The sequence below is a fragment of the Thrips palmi genome, unplaced genomic scaffold, assembly GCF_012932325.1.
Source record: "Thrips palmi isolate BJ-2018 unplaced genomic scaffold, TpBJ-2018v1 HiC_scaffold_1, whole genome shotgun sequence".
Taxonomy (NCBI): domain Eukaryota; kingdom Metazoa; phylum Arthropoda; class Insecta; order Thysanoptera; family Thripidae; genus Thrips; species Thrips palmi.
This window is the reverse complement of record NW_023144620.1, coordinates 2,988,589-3,004,727: the sequence shown is the minus strand read 5'-3', so window position 1 is coordinate 3,004,727 and position 16,139 is coordinate 2,988,589. Positions and strand designations below refer to the sequence as shown.

Here is a 16,139-nt window from a genome sequence, read left to right as displayed (position 1 = left end):
GTGTTAAATAAAAATTAGGTGATTTTCTAAAAATTTTGGCAATGGATTTGATTTTAAATAAAGATAAAACCTAATTTTAAAAATAAGCAGGATCTTACCTATGAATAAAAAAATATTTCATGTTCAATGCAGAAAAATCAATATTGATTAGTTTGATTACTGTTCGTTTGTCATTCTGGACGCGGGTCGCGGCAAAACAAAAGCTATTTCTGCTGGTTTGATGGGTTAGCTACTTTTTCATGCCCGATTGTGCTCTGAACTATTCAGCTTACTGTAATTCCTCAAAACCACTTGTTATTTGTAATTTTCTGTTATTTACTCACTTTGACCAATTGATTGATCTTGTCATATCCTGTTTTAGGTGCTGACAATGGAGAAAATTAACAAGTTGGAGGCACCAGCTTCTTTCCCATTTCCATTTACACCTTACCCCATACAGCATGATTTCATGTCATCCTTGTATGAAGTTTTAGAGGAAGGCAAACTCGGCATTTTCGAAAGCCCCACTGGTACTGTAGGTATTTTATTCAATGAACTATGATGTCAAGTCTGTTATGCCTGCCGTCTCCTCTCATCCTCTCTCATATCTTCTTCCCGTTTCTGTTTGCAGGGCAAATCGCTAAGCTTAATTTGTGGGGCGTTGACTTGGCTGAGTGATCATGAGAAAAGTTTCCGTGATCACTTAGAGTCTCTTTTAAAAAGCTCTGATGAAGTTACTTCTAAGGGTGATTCAAACAACAGCGATCCCTTTGACTGGCTGAATCAACAAGCAGAAGAAGTGGCTTCTCGACAAAAAAGAGCAGAGACTAAATTGAAGTTGGATTTGTTGGACAAATACCAAACGAAGTTGTCGAAGATGAAACAAGCGAGCAAACAAAGAGTGAGTTGCGGGTTTGGCAAGAAAATGTAATGATCTGCTGATTCTTACAATCTTTGTTTCTTTCATTCAGAAAACTAAGGGAATGCAAGAGAAACTGCCAACAGATTTTCAGCGATATCCAGATGACCCAAAGAGAGATAATGCTGTGAAAATTGAGAAAGATGATGAAGATGAGCTCTTGCTGGAAGAGTTTAATGCCTCAGCATGTGAGGATAATTCAGATGATGAGATATCTCAAGAAGAAAAGCCAGAAACTACTAAAGTATGCATTTACCAATCATGATTTAATCTTGCATATGAGATATATTGATAACGGTTTTGCTTCAGATATTCTTTTGCAGTCGAACGCATTCCCAGCTTGGCCAATTCATTGGCGAAGTTCAAAGGAGCTCATTTGGAAATGACATCCGTGTTGTGCCCTTGGCCTCCAGGCAAAATAGCTGTATAAATGAGCATGTCAGCAAATTAAAAAGCTTATCTCTTATAAATGAAAAGTGAGTTGGGGTATACTAATGGCACATGATTTATGTGAATTTTTCCTGAACTTTTTTCAAATCCTTGTTTCTGTCTCAAAGATGCCTGGATCTTCAGAGAAAAAATCACAAAACAACTGCTGTGTCAAGTGAAGGCAAAACTACAAAGAAATCTCGTAAATCTGGAGGTTCATCTAGTTGCCCTGCTATGAATCGAAACAAAATCCAAATGTTATCAGAAGATGTTTTGAGTGAAGTTCAAGACATTGAGCAAATTGTGCGGTCAGGGAGGAAAAGTGAGGCATGCCCTTATTATGCGACCAGGGCAGCAGTTGGTGACGCCCAGGTAGATTTTATAAATTATACTGCTCCTTATTTCTGATCAGTTGGATGGAGAAAAAGAGCACCTAACTTTTTGACTTTTCAGGTAGTAGTTGTCCCTTATAACACTATACTTCACAAAGGCACAAGAGAAGCTTGTGGTATTCAGCTGAAAAACAATATAGTTGTAATTGATGAAGCACACAATCTTCTTGATGCCATAGGGAACATCCATAGTGCACAAGTCAATGGATACCAGGTAGAGATAATTTTAACCAGCCAAACGTTTAAACCTTGTTTGTGGATGATCTTTAATGAGGAACTTTCTGATTCCAGTTGTGTCATGCTCATAGTCAACTAGTTCAATACAGGGATCGCTACCAGAATCGCTTTAGCCCCAAAACACTTCTTCATCTTGGTCAAGTAATATTTGTTGTTGCCAAACTGATAAAAATTATTGGTAAATATGCTAAAATATATTTATAACACTAGGAACATATTTTTAAGTACATCACATAGACAAGTGTGAACAACCTTTTTTTTCCAGGTGGAAAAGCGGGTGGCAATCCAGATAGTGCTATTGAAAGAGTTCTAGAAAATAAAATTTTTACCCTGCCAGATTTTGTGTTATCTGCAGAAGTTGACAATCTCAACCTGTTTAAGCTCTTAGAGTTTTGCCAGTCTAGCAAAATATCCCAAAAAGTAATTTGAAAAAAAAAAAAAAAAATCTGCTTATTATTACAGCTGCTTGTTACATTTATATGATATTGTTTTTCTTCAGTTGCACAGCTTCAGTGCTCTTTACCATACAGTTGTGAACATCTCTAAACCGGTTGTGAAAAATCAAGGAATTAGAGCTTTTCTTAAAGAAATGGAAACCAAAAATAATAAAGGTTCTGAGCCTAAGCAACCAGGTAACTTATCTTTTTGTTCTTGTTTTTGCCTTTTTAGAAGCCTTGTTTTTATTTTAAGAAATAAAATTATTTCAGTTGAACAAGAGAAAACAGTGACCCCTGCGAGTGCCCCTGAGGGTGGTAATAATCCATTCCTGTCAGTCATGGCTTTTATGGAAACCCTTACAAATGGCTGTGAGGATGGCCGCATACTTCTCAAAAGGGGCCTCACTGTTGGTAAAGGTGTACTTAAATTTCTCCTCCTCAACCCAGCAGCCCACTTCCGTGACATTGTTCTTCAAGCACGGTTTGTTAACTATGGAATTGTGTCACCATGATCATCTAAGGCACTTGGAATTAATCAATTTGAGAGATTTTTCCCTTTTCATTCCTAGATCTGTTATCGTAGCAGGAGGAACTATGCAACCTATATCTGAATTCCAAGACCAGTTATTTCTGTCTGCTGGCGGAAAGCCTGACCGCATTTCTGTGTTTTCTTGTGGCCACATCATTCCACCAGAGAACATCTTGCCCATTGCCTTAGGATCAGGCCCTACTGGAAAGCCCTTTGAATTCTCATACAGCCAGAGAGATTCCATACCTATGGTAATACTTTATGTCCCTCTTATTTATTTCCCATGATTGCCAGCACAACTAAGATTAACATTTTAAAAAATCAACACAGATCACTGAGTTGGGTCGATTGCTTACAAATATTTGCAACATAGTTCCTGCTGGTATTGTTTGCTTTTTCCCTTCATATGATTATGAGAAACGTGTAATTGAACAATTTGAAAAGTCAGGAGTTATAAAGCAAATTGAATGCAAGAAGAAGGTAACAACTTTAAAAACAATTTAAATCTTGGTTGTAATTTTAACTCAACATGTGAATGTGTCTTATTATATTAGTTATTGATCTGATCCAGATATTTCGGGAGCCAAAGCTTTCAAGTGAAGTGGAAGAAGTTTTATCAGCTTACTCAGCTTGTATTCGACGAACAAAGGTTTCCTCTGGAGAGTCCAAATTATCTGGAGCAATTTTGTTCAGTGTGATAGGTATAGCTGTACTTACTGCTAGCATGACTAGTTCACTTACTAGTGGATAATTTTTAATTATTATGTATGAACTTTCTTAGGAGGGAAGTTGAGTGAAGGTCTTAACTTCAGTGATGATTTAGGCCGGTGTGTAGTTGTTGTGGGACTCCCATTTCCCAACATTAAATCTGTAGAGCTACAGGAACAAATGAAATATTTAGATAACACTGTGGTAAGCAAACTTCCTTTACTTTTTTAAAATGTGGATTACTTGTGAAGTTGCTTAATTTTCTGCATTGTTCTTTTCATCCATAGGGAGCTGGTGGTGGGCAAAGACATTATGAAAATTTGTGCATGAAGGCTGTCAATCAGTCAATTGGACGAGCAGTCCGTCACAAGGATGATTATGCCTCAGTTGTCCTTTTAGACCAGAGATACTTGCAGCAGAACCGGCAGAAATCACTACCACAATGGATTCTAAGATCTCTGGAATCTCATGAAAACTTTGGTTCAGCATTTGGGTCATTAAGAAAGGTAGCTATGATATTTAGTCAGATTTGTTGGAAGAGTTTTTGGTGAGACTAGCATTAACTTTTCTGCCTCAGTTCTTCCAGGAGAGGCGGTCATCACAGCAGTCACAACAGTAGTTGAAGATTGATTATTGCATCAATTTGTATGATAATTTTAACAGACTGTAAAATAGTAGGGTTTTAAAATATTTATTGTTAAGTAACAAAATGTAGAGTATTTATCAATAAGATTTGTATTGTACACAATAAGTATAGTAAAATAAATCCATTTCATTAAAATTACAGCCTCATAAAATCACAATTATTCAGTCCTCCTATTTTGACTTTTTCATGGCCTCAAGGTACATGCCAAGACCCTTCTGAATGTTGGGCTGAACAACCAAATCCATAAATGCCTTCAAATCATCAATGGCATTCTCCTCCATGTATTTGATTCCCTCTTGACGGATGCTCTCCTTTGTCATCCTCCTTGCCAAAGCTGAAAGAGATGAAAGCATGATACACATTTTCAGATAGCTGCAAGATTATTTGAGAAGTGGACATATACTCACGAGGGATCTTGGCAAATTGAGCAATAAACTTCTGCGCCTCTGCGATAGCTTCTTCTTTATTGGAAACCATTTTGTCAATAAGACCAATGTTCAAAGCCTCTTGAGTGGAGAACATTTTGCCAGCAGTCAAAGCCATCTCAGCCTGTCTACGTCCAACAGCATCTTTCATGCAGATCATAAACCTAAAAACAAAAAGCAAAGCAAAAATAAGTTTAAATGAACTGAATTATAAAGCAGAGCACTTATATAATGTCGGTATTTACCATTGAGGTGCAACAATTCCAAGCTGAGTTTCATTTAGTCCAATTGTAAATTTGGGACCAACCATTACTCTGTACTCACAAGAGAGTGCCAACAGACACCCTCCAGCGGGGGCATGACCCTAAAAAAAAGGGATAAAATTAATACAGTGTGTAAAATCTTTCAATGGACTTATTACACCAAGTACTTTGTCTCACATTAATTGCTGCAACTGTGGGGATGGAGGTTCGGTACAGTGATAACCATGTGTTTTGAAGAGTTGTCCAAAACAATGAAAGATTTTGCTTTTTGGGTTCGTACATTTCTAATATATCAAGACCTGCACTGAACACTGAGTTTGAGGACTGAAACAAAACCAATAAGAGTTAGAATGGAACAATTCAAGAACAAACTTCAAGAATAAAAATATGACAATACCGAAGTAAGAATAATCCCCCGAGTTTTGTTAGCTTCTAAATCTTTGATTGCTACTCCCAACTCTTCCAGAAGACCAGTATTTAGGCTGTTCACAGGTGGCCGATCCAATGTAACAGTTGCGACTCCTTAAAAATGCAAACAATGTCAGTTACACAAGCTTTTATGGTGAGTAATCTCAGACAACCGATTTCAGAACTAAGACCTTACCAGCTTTATCAACATCTACAGTGACCAGTTTCGGAGGAGCAGGTTTGGATTGAGAGTACAATCGAAGAAAATTTGGTGTGCATCTCAAGCTGGAGGTTTTTTGAGCGAAAGCTCTCAGATTACGACACACAACAGCCATTTTACACGATTCCTGCAAAACGGAAGCAAAAAAAGGGAAAACGTAATCCCATAAGTGAGAGTGAATAAGTATCTGTCAACAACTAATTGACATTTTGGGGACTAAATTATGCAGCCATGAAATACACAATGTTTACATACCTCACTTGGTTCAAAAAGAAGTGGTCACGATGACACGGGAGCACAAAAGATCGCAGTTCAACCAGCTTGCCAGCTTCACAAAATCTGTAAGATAACTAAGCAAGTGCAAATTATCCGGCTCCGGTGGTTCAGAGTCCAGTGTCTGTCTGTCTATCTGTCTGTCACCTGCTCGCCGACCAACTTTTGTAGGACAGTTATACCGATATGAAGAATTAAGCAGCAGCTTTTGTCCGCGTTCCCGAAAAAATACCCCAAAAAAGTCGTTTACTAGATTTGTAAAATGGGCTGTCGTAAAGGAAATTATTTAAGTATTTTGTCAATCAAAGGAAAAGGGAGGTGCGAGCAGTGAAATGAGGATATTATGATCGAAACTTGAATCAGTGGCAGTTCAGTTTCTCACAGACCGCGGTATGCGGTGCATGGAAGTAATTTCAGTCTGAGCCTGCGCTGCTCTCTGTCGGCCACCAGGAAAAACACCACAAAGAAAGGGCGCGCTGATTGAATCACAGGCGCAGATCGTGCCCGACATAGACTACCAAAGTCTTTCCCCCACCACGACTCCCTGCTACTGCCTCATCGGCCGCATCGCCAGGGTTGCTAAGCAACCTTGCATCCAAACAAAAGCGCGCGGAAAAGGACCTCTAAGATACTTCAACAGCAGAATAAAACCATCAAACATGAATACATGTTTTCTTCAACTGTTCTTGGAAAGGATTTCTGGTCAAACTGGTACATGGAGCCCGAAATGCGAGAGAAGATCAATTTAGAGGTTATGTTTCACGCGCGCTAAATTGTTTGGGATGCGGTGCTTAGCACCGGGTGTGCAGCCGATGAGGTAGTAGCGGGGAGTCGTGGTGGGGGAAAGACTTTGGTAGTCTATTGACAGGACTTGAAGAGAGAAGGAGAAAACGCTGCACGAGTAGTGAGTTAGAGATCCGAACAATTTTGCCCATTTCTACAAAACAGTTAATGGACCCAATTTGAGACGCTAAACCAACGAAAAACTCACTTCAAATCCCATGAGACGACTTCATGACTTTTTCTTGACGGCACGGACCCGTCTGCATCCAAGACGTACACATAATTTGCAACCCAATTTTTTCCTCATCGAACGGTGGATGGCAGAGGTAGTGCATTGCGGGGGATGGGGGACGCAATGCCGCATGCGGCCATGCGGCCGTCGGCTCCGTCGGCTCGCCTCGGTCTGACGCTCAGACAACTTGACTTGATCTGATGGGACTGCTGCTGCGGCGGTTAGGCCCCTCTGAATATGGATGTGCTGACACAAGGCCACGAGGCCCGGCAGTGCCGAGCAGTGCCGAGGCAGTGCCTGGCAGCCGAATGGGCTGGGCTGAGCTTCACCGCCTTCGCCGAGGCCTCGCCGCCCCGCTGCACTGCGTCCGCGTCGCCAGCGTCGCCCGTCCCGTCATCTCCCGTCTCGCTCGCCCCGCCGTGCCGTCGCCCCGAGCCGCCCGCGGACCTCCCGTCGGAGGGACGGAGACAGAGGAGGCGGCGCGGCGGGGAGGCTGAGCGGGACGCCGAGCCGAGCCGCCGCGGCCCTGGATGAGTCGGCCATTAATAGTCATATACGCTATGCTGTGCCGCCGTGATGCCGCCGCGATGCCCTGGGCCTTCATGGCCTTCATGGCCTTCATGGCGCTGCCCGAGGCCTGCAAGGCGAGTGCCGCGGTCTTCCCTCTCCGGCTGGCTGCAGGATCACTAGCTGGGGCCACACGCCTCCACGCCGGGACTTCCCCATTTCCGTGGCAGGTGTTACCCACTGACTAATCCCTGGTCGGGTCATCCCGGAGAATCTACGTCGGGGTTCCCTGCCGGTGTGCCGTCGCGGTCCCCATGCCGGGCAGGCGCCAGGCGCCGAAAGCAAACCCGGCGGAGCTCGGCGGCCGTGGCGCGAGGCTGGCGAGGCTGGTGAGGCTGGCGAGGCGCGGCGAAGGTAAGGGGAGGCCCTGCCTGCCGCCTGCCGCCTGCCGCCTGCCGGGCACTGCAGGGTGGGGTTGCGGGGGCGTGTGAACGCGCGTGCGCACAGGGGGTGGGGCGTGGCGGGGCGAGGCGGGGCGCGGCGTGGCGACGCTGGGGCAGGCCAGGCAAGGCACGGCCGGCAGGGCGCCAGCGGAGCAGCGGAGCAGCGAAGCCAGGGCCTGCCAGGGCCCCAGTCCGCTAGGCCAGCGCCAGGAGCGCGGAGTGGAGCGTGTCGCCGCGAGCCGAGTCGAGTGAACCGAGCCGAGGCCGAGCCGAATCGAACTCGTCGCACCGAGGGCGGAGTGGTCGAGGCCGAGTGGCTGGGGTGGCGCGGTCGCGGCGCGGTCGCGAGTGTGGACTGTGGATACTCGTGTCACTTCTAGGCCTCCAGGCCTCTAGGCGACTCAAGTGCTGCACAAAGGGATGCCTCGCGCGGACGTCGTGGACGGCGTGGACGTGTGCGGACCTGGCCGCTGACTTTGGCATGGTGTGAGTACCAAACAAGGCCTCGTTGGCGCCGCCCCCGCCGCCCCCGCCGCCCCCTTCCGGGAAAGTGGAGTGGCGGTGCGCGGCGTTGTAGGGCGCGCGGCCCTCCGCCCCCCCCGCCCCCGCCGTGAATGGACGTCGTTGTGGCGGTGATGAAGACCGTGGTGGTTCGTTCCAGCACGGCACGGTCGCACAAACACCTCCAGAGCTTGCCCCCGCCCCGGCCGCCTTGTGTTCAAACAGCGTCCCCATAGCGCCACGCCGCGCCGCGCCGCGCCGTTTCGTCTTCATCCTGCCTTTGATGTTGTGCTTCCCGAGTTTGCGGTTCTGCCGTCGTCGGCGCTACCTGTGCGGGCGTCGGGCTGGAGAGTGGAGACCGCGATGCGGTACAACAGGAACCACGGAACCTCGCGATTTGCCGATCAGCTGCGTCGAGTTTTGATCGGCGCGTCGGGTGCACTGGAGGGAGCGCGCCGTGCGGGTAGGCAGTCCCGCGGCGCGCGCGTGAATGCCGTGCGCCTGGTGCCTACCCGGCAGGCGCTCGCTCCTCCCTCTTTTGCTCTTCCCGCTCTCTGCCCCCTTTGCCCGGTCCGGCTGGCATGCTGGTCGTCACGCCAAAATAATGACGACTCGTGGATTTCTTTTTGTACACAGCCCGGCACCGCCGTTGCGACAGAGGGCTGCGTGACCGTTTTTTCGACTTGCACGGGAAGAACAGTAATCCGAGATGAAGGAGCAAAAAAGTGAGGCTTTTTTTTTGTCGCGGCATGTTGTTTGCCGTGGCGCGGGCCGGGCCACGCGAAGCTACGTGAGATAAGCAGGGCCTAACCCCTCCCACCCGCCAGGCCGCGCCAGGCCGCGCCAGGCCACCCGGCCGTCGTAAGGTTAGGCCCGCCGTAAGGCCGCGCCGTCGCGAGGTGTAAGGTGTGTACGGTGTACGACGTGTACGGCACACCGTGCGGAACGCCGTGGCCGCTGGATCAGGGCGCCAGGGGGCGGAGAGGGGCTGGGGCTGAGCAAGACTCCCTGGAACCGGAGCCAGATGACACACTGGGAAAATCTACCGAGGCGTTTAACTCCCCCCCCCCTTTCCCTCCACCATCGAGGGCCCCGTCCAGCCCTCACGCGCGCCTCCGGGGGCCACCCCCAGCCATGACACCCCCGGGAAACCCCTGGGCCACCCCCAGCCCACGCGCAGCGCAGCAAGGCGCAGCAAGCCCCAGCGCTTTCCGCCTTCGTCGAGCAGGGCCTGACGGCCTGACGGCCTGGCGGCCTGGCGGCCTGACCGCGGCGGCAGGCGGACTTTCCCCCGCGAGCGGCGCGTCGCCGAGCCGCGTGGACGTGGAAGTCAGGCCGCCTGTGGACTGAGGCCGAGTGGAGGGTCGCTCTCTCGCACTCATGGGGCGCTCCGTTCCGGTGCGAGAGAGAAGGCCGACGGGCGCACTGTGCGTGGCGGAGGCTGGGGCCGAGGATGGGACTCTGGGCTGCAGACTGATTCCGCACAGTGCGGAGCGGCCCACCCGCATCACTCTGTCTCTCTCGCACTCATGGGTACTGTCGGTCGGCGGGGCCCCTCCGCACTGTGCGGAATCAGTCTGCTGGCGCGGCGGCGGGGCGGGGCGGGGCGGGCAGCAGCGCGACACGTCCCGCCGCGCCGCGTCGTTAGCGCACTCGCTCAATCCGCGACTGTACACTGTACCTGCCGGGCGTGCCGGGCCGGGCGTGCCGGGCCGGGCGTGCCGGGCCGGGCGTGCCAGCTGTACCGGCAGGCGGCGCGGCGGCCTTGCCGGTGATTAGGGCGGCACCGTGACGCACTCCGAGTAGTACAGCGGGATCCATTTGCATCTCGCATTTGCCGCTCGCGAGGCGGCGACGGCATGGACGCTCCTCGGGCACGTCGCCCCGCCCCGCCCCGCCCCGCCCCACCCCACCCCACCCCACCCCACCCAGCCGCGCCCCGCGGCCCGAAACAAGAAGGATGTGGGAAGCCGAGGGGGAATATATATTCAGGAAATCAGCAAGTTGGGACCGAGGCAAGTTTTGTCGAACAGCGAGCCGCCCTTCCGAGCCGCGCGCTTCGAGGAGTTGGCGCGGACTTGCGCGCTCCAGCTGGCTGCTGGCTCCCGCCACTTCATCCGGCCTGGAGGCTGGAGGCTGGAGGCTGTGGCCTGGAGGCTGGAGGCTGGAAGGGCCCCGGCGGCGTCGATCCCAGTCGAATCCAGCCGAGAGCCCTCGCTGCCACCAACAAAGAAGAAAACAAAAACAATCCGACAGGGGCGAAAAAAAATCCGGATGGCGTGTACCTGACAATCAGGGGTGTCGCCTGCCGACCCGGCCCGCCCGGCGCCGGGAGTTTGGTTTGCTTGTTTTGGTCCTTTCCGAGGTCCTTTCCCTTGTATTGGTTCTTTTGGTTCTTTCGCGGCGCTCGGCGCGGCGCCGCCGTGGAGAGGGGTGGGAAAAGGGACGGGCGGTGTCCCCAGTCCCCCAGCGCCCCAGCAGCCCAGCGGTGCGCAGCACTTTGCAGACGAGGCTTCAAAAGGAAACAATCTGGCGAGGTGATTAACATGCAGCCCAGGCCGAGGCCCAGGCCCGCACAGCGCCGCGCAGCCTCGGCGGCCACGGCACTGCGAATCGACCGATGAAAAAACAGGCGGAGCGAGGCGGGGCGAAGCGGGGCAGGCGGGGTGGCAGGGCGGCAGGGCGGCAGGGTAAATAGAAATCCGCTGCAGGAGGAGGAGAGCGCGCGGTCGTTCATCTGTCTCTGTCGCACCAAACAGTGCGTCCCATGAAGCGCGAGAGAGAAAGAGGAGCCCCCCCGCCTCCCCCAGCCCCGCCGAAGCGTTGAAATGTGCTCCAGCATGATGCCATGCCGACGCCGACGCCATGCCGAATCGCCCGAATCGGCCCCACTCCCACTTTCGCGCGGCGCGACGCGACGAGCGGGGATTTGTTTGGGCAACAGATTTCGTATTCACTGGGGCGCGCTTGAATGACGTCATCGCTCTTCTCGCAGGGAAGGTGTGTGACCGGGCGCCGGGCGCACGACGCCGTGAGATTTTCTTTTTGTTTTCGCTCTTTTTGTTGAACTGACTTCTGGCGCCGCGGAGTCGCTCCTGGCGGGCAGGCGGCGCGACGGTCCGCCGGATGGACAAACAAATAACGAAGCGACGCCGACACGTGGCCCCGTCTTGCCGGCTTCCAGGCGTCCAGGCGTCCAGGCGACCCCCCCCCCCCCCGACCCGGAAACAGGCGTCACCCGGACCGGCGGATGGCGCCCCCCGCTCCGGCGGGCTCCGGCGGCACAAGCCAAGCAACTCCGGAGGGTCGTTTCGTCGCGTTGTCTCTCTCGCACTCCAACGGGACGCTCCCCGAGTGCGGCGGAGACAGCGATGAAAACGGCGCTTCGGGATCAGTCCGCGGCGCGACGGATGGGGCCGCTCTTCCAGTGTCGGCACGCATTCCTCGCGCCTCGCCGTGCCGGCATATCGGCTGCCTGCTGCCGGCCCGCCTGCCAATAATCAATAGGTATTCAGGGGGGCTGGCGGGGCTGGCGGGGCTGGCGGGGCTGGCGGGGCTGGCGGGGCTGGCGGGGCTGCGGGCTGGGGGGCTGGCGGGGCTGGCGGGGCTGGCGGGGCTGGCGGGGCTGGCGGGGCTGGCGGGGCTGGCGGGGCTGGCGGGGCTGGCGGGGCTGGCGGGGCTGGCGGGGCTGGCGGGGCTGGCGGGGCTGGCGGGGCTGGCGGGGCTGGCGGGGCTGGCGGGGCTGGCGGGGCTGGCGGGGCTGGCGGGGCTGGCGGGGCTGGCGGGGCTGGCGGGGCTGGCGGGGCTGGCGGGGCTGGCGGGGCTGGCGGGGCTGGCGGGGCTGGCGGGGCTGGCACTTGCTGGAGGCTCCTCGCGCGCCCCGCCTCAGCTGACCGACAGGGTGCAGGGATGCCATCGCGCGTGCCGACCATACTACATCCATGGTGCCGACGCATTGACGCATTCCAGCTGGGCGGGGCGGGGCGGGGCGGGGCGGGGCGGGGCGGGGCGGAGCGGCGCTGTCTGGCGGCTTATTGACAGCCTGGGACAAAGGAAGTGTGGCGCGGTGGCGCGGGAGTAGGACACTCGGAGCAAAGCAGGAAGAGAGGAGCAGCTGTAACGATTTCCCGATTCTAGCGTCTCGCGAGACCGCGCGAGACGAACAAGACGAACAGAAGACAACCTCCGCACTCTTCCTTTTTAGCAGATGATACCTTCACACTTGAAACATACTTAAAACTACTATACACATGAAGGTGTCAGCGTGCTTTTACTCTCGAGTCCAGAAACGAAGCGCGTATCCTAAACAATATAATAGGGGCTGGCTGCCGGGGCGGGCTGGTGCGTGTGGCTGGCTGGCAATGAGGCGCAGCCTGCGCGGGATTCGACAATCCCTCCTCGGTACAGCGCCAGCGGCACCGGGCGTAAACAATGGCACCACCTCGTCGCTCGCGACGGCCTGCGCGCAACATTGACAATCCCTCCCCGCCTGCCACGGCGCGGAATATCGCGCAACAATGCCTCCCGATTCGGCCCGGCCCGGGGCACTCGGGCCAGCTCGGGCTCGGCGGCGGGCGGTGCAGGCCACAGCTCGGCACGGCTAGTACCAAAGTACCAACACCGGCCACCTCGCTCGGGTCTATATATTTTGTTTCATACACAATTTTAATTACTATCTTTGGAATGAGCCCGCATACTACCCCGTATAAGGAAACCGAACGAGTATTGACTGAGAAATTTGAAAGGGAAAAGAAAAAAAAATGAACTCTACACCCCCTCCCCAGTCTTAATGGGGAGGCCTCCTGCTTTACTTCGGTGTTCGGGATGGGAACCGGTGCTATCAGGTACCTGGGGTTAATCCCGTCAGCGACCCAAGCGTTCGCCGGGGGACCCAGTAGGACCCCAAAGCTCAGACAGCTGGGTCGGAGCACCCAGTGTGAAGCTCTTTGAGGGGCGGGACGTAGAGTGAGACGACAGAGAGACAGAGAGAGACTCAGACAGAGAAGAGGTTTGGTGGGAGCTTCTTGTTTTCGTAGGGTTGGTTGTGTACCCCATGGTACCCCCACTGTCCGGCGCTCCCGTACCGAACATACAGCGTTTTAGGCCAGCTTCAAAGGACTTATCATCGCCTCCCCGACGAATCGAGGAGGCACCACCCGCAACCACACACCGGGTGGTCTGGATTGATGGATCAAATACGCCATCGCTCCAGTGCCGAGGCCAACCCGCCGAAGCGGATTGCTTTTTAGACACCCACAGCGGAGTGGCCAGGTGAATGTGACTCTGACCACTACGCTATCACGCTTGTACGTCTGGTAGCGTGTTGGACGACGGGTTTGAGTTGCAGTGGGAGGAAGGCAGTCGAAAAATGTAACGAAATGATGAGATTCGATCCCCGGACCCCGCCACCGGGATCACACGACTTTACGCTCTCGGCCACCACGGCCCATGATGAGGAGACCGGCGTGAGGTGGGTTCTTGACGCAACAGGACTCGACCGACCCGGTCAAAATTTCGCAAGAAGTTGGGGGAGTCGAACCGCCGACCCTAGCATCGGGAACCGACGCCTCTACTCCCTGGACCACCACGTCCCGTGCACGGAGTGGGCTCACGTTCACGGGTTTCAACCGCACTGGGTGAGGCAGTAAAATTAAATGGAAATATTTGTTAGGAGTCGAACCTCCGGCATGTGGGTCTGTTGCACACGGCTCCGCTCGGATGGCCTCGAACCACCACCCTTAGGATAGTAAGTCGAAAAAACGTACGTGACGCTGGTATTCGAACGCCCGCCTGCGGTAACTCGATCCCACGTCTCTAACCTCTCGGCTATCACAGCAGTTGTGAAACGCGACGGATCATCTGCTTTAATTAACGTTCGTTGAATGAGATTTTTTTTTCGTACGGTGCAACTCACATTTCGGCCTGAGTCACTCGCGGGAGCTAATTAGTCAGCGTCAGCATTGAATATTTTTTTCTTCTGAGGGTCAAGATCGGCCGTGACCCTGAGCAGTCTTTGCTGTGGGCGAGGCCCGGCGCGGCCTGGCAAGGCCCTAGAGCGCCCCGGGCACATTTTGTCTCGTAATTGGCCCCTCCAACTGGCTCGGCCAACTGCCTAGCCGCATCCCCTGCACTACTCGGGCCACCCCGCCCCGCCCCGCGCCGCCGCTGGGCTCGAGCCGCTTGACGCTCATGTTTATGCAGAGGAAGACCGGCGTGCCGGCGAGGCGGCAGCTGACGTTCCTCGCGGGACGCAAAGTCGAGTAAACGTGACGAAACTTAACTTGATTTGCCCGGCAGGCTTCGGGACGCGACGCAACGGGACGAGTGCGCGAGGCACACCGCCCATTTGCCAAGCCGCCTGGGCCTGGGACTGGGACTGGGCCGCAGCCACGGTCTGGAGGGCGTGCGTGCGCCTCGGTGCGCCCCCCACCCCCGCCCCCGCCCCGCGCCCAGCTGTCCTGTCCTCAGAGCAGCTAACGCGGAGTGCCAACATTTCCGCTCGTATTTACGACAGTCGTTCCCCGGGCTGTTTGGGCTTGACGCGCCCAGTGTGGTGGCGGCCAGAGAGGGCGGTGTGGGTACCCCCGGGCCGGGCTGGTCGAAACACGGCGCCTAAATGATGCATCGCTCGCCGCGCTGTATTGTAGCGGCGTGGCCGGGCGTGGCGGCCTCCAGTGGGGCAGAGGCGGGGCCATGCCGGTGGCCTACATGGGCATGTCTGGCGTCTCGGCCTCAGCCCCGGCCGCGCGGCCCGTCGCGTCGCCACACGTGTCCTGAACGCCCAGCTCGCCCTGAGAATAATGATTCCCTTGAAAGTCTGTGCCTCCGACAAGAAAGCAGAATTGTCGATTTCTTCCCGGACTAATTGGTAGACTTTTGACGCTCGGCACGCGTCACGAGTCGCGGAACGGTTCGCTCTCTCTCTCTCGCTCTCTCTCTCTCTCTCTCTCTCTCTCTCTCTCTCTCTCTCTCTCTCTCTCTCTCGCACTCATGGGCGTCCCCTGTGGTGCCGCCCCACCTGCTCCCCCTCGCCACCGCGCCACCACGCCCCACACCTCGGCGAAACATTGGCGTTGCGCGGGGCCGCGGCGCGGTGTGCGGGGGCGGCGCGGTGCGGTCTGCGGTGAGCCAGACAAGGGTCTAAAGCTGGACTGGCCGCGCAGGGGCGTGGCGGCCAGGGCGGAGGCGGCGCGGACCTGCCAGCCCCCTGTAGGGGTTGTCAGAACGAGAGTGTGGGTGCGTGTGTGCAGTGTTCCGACGGTTCCACTCCAGAGGGATTTTTCGCGAAGCCTGTCATTGTCTGCCCCGGCGATGGCATTCTGGAGGGGCGGCCCGGTTCATCGCCAACCTCGTCTGGATTTAATTCCCCCTCCGCCTTGGCAGCCTTGGCAGCCTTGCGCCGCGCTGGCCGCGCCGGGAAGCCAAAGCGCAGTCAAAGGGTCTGCACCGCGGCGGCGACGACGGTGACGAGGGCGACGAGGACGCAGATCAAGGCAGCCTGGCTGGGTGGGGCCCAGTGGGGCCCAGTGGCGCCCGGCCGGCAGGGTGAAGGGGCGGGTCCGACATTGTTGTGCTGCAGACAAACTGGCGCCAAATTGGGCGCCGCCAAGGCAGCCGAGGCACGCCAAGGTGACGTTGTTAGGCCCGGCCGGGCGCACAGCGCGCACAGCGGCGCACAGGCTGCAGGCAGGAGGGCGAGGGGCCGAGAAGGACGAGGAGGGTGGCGGCCTGGATGGCGGCCTGGACGGCGGCGGTGCGAGACGGTCCGAGACTGCCGCGAACGAATCGCAAAGCAGCGTCTCGCACCA

General features: G+C 54.6%; 2 protein-coding genes across 4 annotated transcripts; one reads left to right on the top strand and one right to left on the bottom strand.

Moving 5' to 3' along the window:
• The first annotated feature begins 161 nt into the window (after positions 1–161).
• Positions 162–4,373, top strand: LOC117640231 (ATP-dependent DNA helicase DDX11). 2 transcript variants are annotated; one of them, XM_034376576.1, is made up of 17 exons: positions 162–224; positions 362–514; positions 611–880; positions 951–1,142; positions 1,208–1,374; positions 1,456–1,699; positions 1,781–1,933; positions 2,011–2,134; positions 2,222–2,376; positions 2,456–2,588; positions 2,664–2,874; positions 2,963–3,173; positions 3,253–3,402; positions 3,494–3,623; positions 3,704–3,834; positions 3,918–4,136; positions 4,208–4,373. In XM_034376576.1, exons 2-17 carry the CDS (start codon positions 371–373, stop codon positions 4,247–4,249), a joined length of 2,676 nt encoding a protein of 891 aa, XP_034232467.1. In that variant the 5' UTR covers positions 162–224; positions 362–370; the 3' UTR covers positions 4,250–4,373. The 2 variants fall into 2 exon arrangements, with proteins under 2 accessions (XP_034232467.1, XP_034232459.1); XM_034376568.1 differs by having other exon boundaries at positions 183–273.
• On the bottom strand, positions 4,306–7,134 carry LOC117640255 (enoyl-CoA delta isomerase 1, mitochondrial-like). 2 transcript variants are annotated; one of them, XM_034376607.1, is made up of 8 exons: positions 6,857–7,134; positions 5,848–5,931; positions 5,569–5,719; positions 5,362–5,486; positions 5,142–5,288; positions 4,947–5,065; positions 4,684–4,865; positions 4,306–4,610 (listed from the first exon to the last, which is right to left on the bottom strand). In XM_034376607.1, the coding sequence occupies exons 3-8, from the start codon at positions 5,705–5,707 to the stop codon at positions 4,447–4,449; spliced, it is 876 nt and encodes a 291-aa protein (XP_034232498.1). In that variant the 5' UTR covers positions 5,708–5,719; positions 5,848–5,931; positions 6,857–7,134; the 3' UTR covers positions 4,306–4,446. The 2 variants fall into 2 exon arrangements, with proteins under 2 accessions (XP_034232498.1, XP_034232488.1); XM_034376597.1 differs by lacking the exon at positions 6,857–7,134 and having other exon boundaries at positions 5,848–6,006.
• Positions 7,135–16,139: the final 9,005 nt, after the last annotated feature.